At 42.3% G+C, this 7,995-nt stretch overlaps 1 protein-coding gene across 1 annotated transcript; it reads left to right on the top strand.

The window, feature by feature from the left end:
- Window positions 1-6,310: 6,310 nt before the first annotated feature.
- Window positions 6,311-7,276, top strand: LOC119740715 (oleosin-B3-like). The gene has a single exon (XM_038216097.1). The coding sequence runs from the start codon at window positions 6,311-6,313 to the stop codon at window positions 6,896-6,898; it is 588 nt and encodes a 195-aa protein (XP_038072025.1). The 3' UTR covers window positions 6,899-7,276.
- Window positions 7,277-7,995: the final 719 nt, after the last annotated feature.

The following is a 7,995-nucleotide window of genomic DNA, read 5'->3' as shown; positions in this document are numbered from 1 at the left end:
GAGTTACGATGGGTCGCAGCGCTTAATGACTGGTGCTGCCCTTACATTTAAGGTTCGGATTGGGATTGAGGGTTACATGTTCCAACAACCCTACGTTCCGACACCCCCATGTTCCAACTGCACATATTCCTATTCTTAACTCTATAACCCAAACCGGGAGTAACACAATCTTATGTGCGGGTTGCCGGAACATAGGGGTGTCGGAACATAGGGGTGTCGGAACATGGAGCAGTATCCGGGATTGAGTAGTCATATGATCACAGAAGAACAGTTTTGCTTCTATAAGATGTTCGTATTGGGTCAGCGGAGGAACCAGTATTTGAGGGATGAGCTCAACATCAACAACAAGAACTTCCACTGGAATTTAAAAACCAAAAACTTCTGTGCACGGTTGGGGATTGGGTCAGCATCCTCCCCTCTTCGTCCCATCTCTTCATATGGAAGGATGACACAACGAAAGTTACGAAGCCCAGGCGCGGATCCAGAGGGGGGGGGGGTCAAAAAAAACCTCCCCCAGCTCTGTCAAAAAAAAAATAAGTCGACGCCCCCCCCCCCTCCCTTTGACACCCCCCAAAAAATTGTACCGGTATAATGTTCGCCCGTTCAAATACGGTACATCATTCTGTAATCTAGTGTTAATAATCGTCGAATTTGAACAGCGCCCCCTATTGAAATATGGTACCAGCCCCCCCCCCCCCCCCCAAAAAAAACCCTGCGAAAATTCCTGGATCCGCCCCTGAAGCCTCTTGATTTGAACTGGATTGTACAATTTCGAGTTTTTCAAATTTGAAAAAGAATATTTATGTCGGCAAAGCCAGGTTTGCCAGTAGATGAAGTTGCGTACTTAGCGACGGGATTTCGTTTCTGTCCATTTATATACGTTCAGCATCGTGAGAAAAGAAAACTCGAGGTTTCTATCTCACTTTTGCTACCTTTTGAAGCTAAGAATATGTTCAGATAAGTCCGATCGCTCTCTGTGTATGACCTTGACTCGGAGGTCAAAGAGTCTAAAACCTTGGGCCCAGTTGTGTAACGAACTGACCCACTTACCGTCACATCTCTCAATAACCATGTTGCGGCCAAGGGTTGCAACCAAACTTTGACTCATCCGGGGATTTTCTCCAGCCTGGGCTTTCCTTTCTCATCCCTGTACATTTTTTCTGTATCTAGGTCTTCCAAAAGTCAAACTATATTGTCAAGAAAATAACAAACTCTCTAAGGGAATTATCGATGCACAAAATGTGACGGAAACATGACTCGCAAGCAACAAATAAGCACGAGGTAGGGGGAGGGAACATGACGAAATAGAGATTTATGTGACGTGTGAGTCAGGGTGAAGCAAGGGACGTGGTATACGGAGGGGAGGGTCGGCGTGGTGAAATGAAATTATAAGAAGGTGATTGAAAAAGAAATTTATAAAAAAATGGCCGCACTATAGAGAGTCAAAGGTCGTGACCAATCCCACGTCACTGGTCCCCGTGCATCGCAGTGTCTGCCTAGGGAATTAAACTTCTGTTGAGGTCTCCTAAAAGTGACCGGAGGAAATGCCTGCATCTCTCGTCTGCCTTTCCCACAGTAGATGGGACTGAGATAGTGGGATAAGATGGTGATTGTGGTGGTCGTGGTGATGGTGAGAATGGTCAGTATGGTGAGAAGGGAATCATGGGAATGATAATTGTGATGATGACGATGGTGACCGTTTTAATGGGGAGTGTGGCGTCGGAGGTTATATCGATAATGAAAGTGACGATGACGATTCGTTTATGGGAACACTATATGGATAACATCAAACGCTAATTGTATACCAATACTGATAACAATAGACGATACGAGTCCATTGGCACGCTTGCGAACTGTCACCAATGAGGTAATCAGACAGTTCGCTCGTACCCCCCGCCCTGCAAACAGGACGCTGGGATACGCTGATGAGCTTCACAGAATCTTGTGAAGGAAGTGGCCTATGACCTATGTATAAAGCATCTGGCTGCAGCTGTTCAAGACCGCAGTTAGACAATATGCGCAAATGCTATCCGAAAACTTCCCATAGAAATACGCGCATTCCTTACCGGATGTGATTTCTGTTTCATTGCGGACCATATGGACAAAATTTTGAGCGTCGCATAATGCAATCCGACCGTTCGTGATTCGAAACGGAGCCTGAGCAAGTGACGGGAATTGTAAATTTTCAACACAGATTAGTTTTACAGAATTTCCTACATTATTACGGCTTTTCAACGAAAAAAACCATCTCTAAACTGGAATAACAGAGTAATGAATCAGTCTTAACGGTCGATTCAAAAGTTGCAGAGTCATGACCGTGATGACGCGCAGGTCACAGGTCACGCAAAATCCAACCAATCAGAGTGTGTATTCATCAGAGTATCCCAGCGTCCTGTTTGCAGGGCGGGGGGGGGGGGGGGGGTTACGAGCGAAATCAGACAGTGGTTACCAAAGTGGTGATGTATCAAGTTTGACGATGTTGCAGTGTTGGTGATTTTTATAAATGATGAATAACCGATGTTTTCCGGTCTTTTTAACAAAAAAATTGACTTAGTGATCTTTAAATTTTGATTTAAAAAACAAGGCATCTTAGTTTTAAAAAATGATGGTGCACTTTAAAATTCACCCTTAAATGCTGCAAGTAGGCCTGCCGTAGTTAAGCTATGGATCTTACAAAAAATGATGACGCATATGATTTTTGTTTACCAAGCTTAATTATTTGACAAAAGAAGATAAGGAAAACAAATGAGAAACACAAGCAGTTGTTGGCATGGAGATTTGCGCGTCCCTGGGCGTGAGAGAGCGTCCCTGTCAAAAAGTGCATCTCGTACAATCTCTGGAGGCTGTGACGTCTGCATAACAAACTCACTGGTGCCTCGCGATCTGCGTGCAGCGCTCGCTTATAAGACTTCACGGTAAACCTTTGCGTTTAAACACTACGGGAAAAGCCGGCCTCACTATACGAGTTTTAGAAACCCAGGGAGTTTTCTTTGTTTGTTGTTAACCGGTGTGCCGGGCTAACTACCTGCAAGAGAAGCCATCATGAGGAGTTTCTTGTGCTGTGTGATGTTCGTGGGTAGGTAGAGACAGTAATTCCACAGTTAGGGTTTTCCAAGTCGGGGGCCTGGGAATGTTACTTCGATTGAGCACAATTTGAAGGCTGATGAGATGTGGTCTGCTTGCACCCCGCCAGAACTCACGATAACTGGCAATGACTTAGCTCTTTGTTGCACTGAGGTATAAGTTTGGTAAATTTAATTGCAACCATATTCCATCGATTGAGACAGTGTATATCGAATGCTTCACCTGAAACATCGGCTGTCAATTTAGGTGACATCACAGTGTCTGAATAGTCCTTCGTTACACTCAACATCTTTAAGTATCATGAAGAAGTTGGCCTAAGAATATTTAAAACTTTCAAAGAACCACTTCGTCATTCAATGGATCTTGAAGATGCAAAGCACAAGTCGTCGCGATTTGAAATATCGTAATATGATTCCGTCTGTCATCAGACCTCGCACAATACGGCTTTATTAGGTAACATCATAGAAATCTTGGCTACATGTGAAAGCTAGTTCAACTTGTTGGATTCTTAAAAATACTACAACATGTATTGAAATGTATTTAGAGTCGATAAGTTTTGCTAATGCAATTCATTTTTGTCCGTGTTAAGGGGAGTTTTTATATTTGTATTTTACCATGTCTGTGTTCAGTTCAACGATAAAGCAATAAATGCAGTGTTATAATTATGAAGATAAAATAATGTGGATGGAATCAATCAATTTTCGTGCTCAAAGCGTTTCGTGTCCTCGCTTATCCGGACCGACCAAAACTTCCCGAAGCTCCGTTCGATGCTGAGTAAATATAAGACAACAGGTTAGCCACGTGATAGATAAAGTCACTCTTGCTGAGCTATGGCAGACAATGCGGCAAACTGCCTTCTTCAGGGACAAAATGCCATGATCTCCTGTCTTGAAAAGGCCTTGTGTTTTATCTAAAACCTGATCCTGGTTCTCTTTTTTTCTTCTCACTGTATTACTGGTTCTAAACATTAATTTTGTTATTTTAGATAGCTCCCACTCCTTCAAATCATAATATTTCTTCACGAATATGGTGTTTTTAGTCTACACAGTGCAGACAATCGTTTCTGCAAGTGGCATGGGACTTGAAGATAGTCAGGGAAATAAATGGTTTCGTAGGCAACGGGTCCCTTCAACAACACGGGACAGAGGGTCACAGTATATTAAAAACAAAACAATCAATGAGATAGTGGAATCGACTTTTTAATTTTTTTCAGTGAACAGGGAAAAAGCTTCCCTGCAGATTTCATGGGTAAAACTTCTTGATTATCTCAGATCTCAAACCCATTCTGTTTCCAATCAACATCTCTAGAAGTACTTTCTGGAAGTTCCAATGCTCGACCCCCCCCCCCCCTTCCCCTCACTTCCCCAAATCGTTACTTGTTAGATGGAGCTTTAATCTCGGCAGAGTCTGACTTCCTTCCCCAACGGCTTACACTCCCGCTTCTGTGTGTCTAGATCTATCATGTCACGTATGTTGCGGGGGATTTAAAGTTTCCATTTTGACGAAAGGGACATGCAAGCATCCTTAACTGCTTGCCTCTTTAGGTGGAGCCGATTGAATCCATTTCCCAACAGCTCAACCCATGGTATAGTTGTCCTTCTCTAGAGCATGACATTTAACTTGGTTTTGCCCCTCTCCTCCCCCCTAAAACGGGCTTAGGCGGAAGCCTACTTTATATGTTTAGAATGATTTCGTCAATATGGATATTTTTGACATAACGATCCGTGAAAAAGTCCTTCGATACACATGTTGCCGAACTATTGTTTTTTCAAGGTTATTAGAATATTTTGCCATATTTTCAGTATATTATAGCACGCCATTCTTACTTACTAAAAGATTTTAACCCTAAATGAAACTTCTAATATATCCATATCATTGTACATTTCCAGCACAGGGGGTTTAATCTTTTGTCTTGATTAAGAAGAGGAAATCTTGGATTCAATTACACGATTTTTTGTAAGATAAACTTTACTTCTATTCTGTCACGTGCCGTTGCAACCGCTTGGATACCAGCTGCTTTAAAATAAGAACTGCGCAACAGAAATTCACTGCGCATGCTCGTCAAGAGTTGAAAGGTCAGAAGGGTATATTCACCTGAATGAGTCAATATGATGGAAAGAGGAAGTTGGTGCCTGGGATATATAGAAAAAAAAAAGACTGCCAAGAATGACTTCGGTTGATTCAGTCGAAAGGAATTAGCAAATATGGCGGGAAAAAGATTGATCAGTTTGCAAACTCTGTTTCAACATCGGGAATTGTCTATTAATAAGGTTAAACGTTTTCATGTCTAAATTGTGCACTGATTGTTAGTTGCTGGCCTTTTTCCAATGCCTACTTATACTGTTAGCGAAATTTTATTCGTCAATATATTTGAAATGAATTCTAATGATCAGTTCATTTTGGTGTTCTAAATCTGGCTTAATGAACGTTTATTAGCAGTCTTGTCGGAAACGCTTACCATATTTCATGAGAAGTTACAAGTTTCAATATGAAAAGAACTTGTGCATAATAATGTATCCTAATTTTGAAACGCAAATTATTTTAATCGACACAAAAGTGTCGTGAAACTGTTCATTACCAATATGCCATCAGCCTGGGGGTTTGTTCGGTATCAAAATGAGGGGGAAATAATGCTCATTGTGATTTTTGGCAAGATATGCAATTTGGAAAATATGTGATAGCATTGCAGCGGTGGCAGCTTTTTGGGTGCTGTCACTTTAAAAAAAAAATGGCGGCAAAAAAATATGCTTGTTACCACAAATAATTAATCTGGTAAAAACTTATTGACGGCCATTTTGAGAAAAAAAATGTATACGTGATAACACACAAAAAACTGCCACTGCTCACACTGCAAAGCAATCACACATTTTCCAACTCTACATGTAGATGCGCATATCTTGCCAAAAATTGCTAGGGGCATTGCTCCTTTCGATCATTTGATAGCGGTGGCCCAATATTTTGACCAAAGCTGTTAATTCCACGGGTGAGAATGCGAAGCGAGTGTGACGTCAGGAATAAGCATTCGATGCGAAATTCGCCGGAGTTTTGTGTTCAACTTTCGAGTAATTCGCAGCGCGCATACTTGCCGTGACGTCACGGATTCGCGTTCGCATTCGCTTCCGGGACCGAGCATCGGTCTTAAGATAAGATGCACTGTGACGATGGATGAGACATTTCGAATGATGTTGAACATAAATTGTTGGCTCTCCTTGTTTCTCCAGTTGCTATGGCGAGGGCCAATCCTTTGCCATTCGACCAACCGCCAGCCAACCTGGACACCCCAGACGACCAGGATGAGGGTCGGACTGGTAACAATGCCAATCCTCAAGGAGGTGGCACGGGTAGCTCCTTCTTCATTCCAGATCCAGCCGGAACCAGCTCCTCTAGCTCCAGCAGCGAGGAGGGAGTGGACTACAGCAGCGTGGTCGTGGGCGGTAGTGTACCGACCGGAACTGCCCAGCCCGGCAGCGGACCCGTGGTAGGTGCCGGCCAGGCCGCCGGTGGATCACCTCAAGGCGGAGGGCAAACGGGGAGAGGACAACAAGGAACCGGAACCGGGGGCAACCAGGGCGTAAGCGACCAAAACAGTGGGGAGGCAAAGTCAGGAGGCGGGATGTTGGTGGCTGGCAAAATCTCCCAGATCCAAGCCGAGCCCAAGAGCAACAAGCATCACTCCAGCGCCGGGACGTCAGCCGGTATCGCCATTGGGGTTCTCCTGTTGGTTTCCGTGGCAACCGTTGCTATCATCTTCGCCATTCGTAAGAGGAGGGATGGTTTCATGCGATTCTATTCTCAGGCCAATAATGAGTTATAAACATGCAAGGAACAGCCAACATGTTCACTAATCACCAAAATATATGCGAACTCTGAAAACACCTGCAGAAAACACCTGAAAACACCTGCAGAACATTATAGGGACACGGACTGTGTGGGATCGACCATAGTTTCAATGATAGCCAACGGCGCTGAGAAATATCGCAGTCTGTGAATTATACCGACCCAAAAAACATAAAATTAAATATTAAAAACTATAACAAATCTCAATATCAGTTTTCGATCGTATTTAACCTCTTCTGCTTCAAATGAATTGGTTTCCAAAAGACAGTTGCATTGGTAGAAGCCAACTCCGTTTTGTTGTAAAATTGTAAATAATTGTTGGAGGTAAATTGTACTTAAAGGCCATTACAAAAGATGCTGCATTTATCAAAGAAATCTTAGGTTGATTGGGAAAGAGATCATTTGATTTTTTGCGGCAAAGGATAACTAAAAAACAAATTATGATTCAATTTCACGTCTAATAGTTTTGTACTAAAGATTTAACCTTTGACAAATCTGTTGCCAGTTATAAGACTGATACCTTTTATAGCACTTACTTCTCATAATTGTTAAGCTGGGCTGAACATGTACATAGGCTTCTCTACTAAAACAACTAAACAATGCTATTAAAGCAATAAAATCTCGTTCGACATTCATTTGTAATCTGGCGTCTGAGCACATATCAAACCTGCACTCGAAATTTGAGTCACGGATCGTGGGCCAATTTTGAACCGGTCATCAACCATTCGTTTTAAGGGCCCATGAAAAAAATTCTGAGGAACACATTTTGTGCAACTTTCTACTCCTTTTAAAGTATAAAAAAAAATATTTGACATCCCATTTTGGTTTAGTTTATTGAAAAGTGCACTTCATTAAACATTTAAAATATTCAACGCTTTTCCGGACAACTTAGGGCGCTGTTGCTGTGATGTCATTTCAGGAAGACACTATTCAGTTTAAGGTTTTCTGTTCAATTTGTGAACCACAAAATGTGTGCTCATTGAAAATATCTGTGAGAAAATTGGGTCCATCGGTTTACTGCTATGTACTGAAACAACAACGAATCACGACAGAAAAGAAAATGTACGACAGCAA

This window comes from Patiria miniata, unplaced genomic scaffold (genome assembly GCF_015706575.1).
Source record: "Patiria miniata isolate m_02_andy unplaced genomic scaffold, ASM1570657v1 HiC_scaffold_5, whole genome shotgun sequence".
In the NCBI taxonomy this organism is placed as follows: Eukaryota; Metazoa; Echinodermata; class Asteroidea; order Valvatida; family Asterinidae; genus Patiria; species Patiria miniata.
This window is presented reverse-complemented; position numbering and strand designations above follow the sequence as displayed.

Coding starts and splice junctions, on each gene's coding strand:
- LOC119740715 (XM_038216097.1), top strand. CDS start 6,311: ATGGCGAGGGCCAATCCTTTGCCATTCGACCAACCGCCAGCCAACCTG.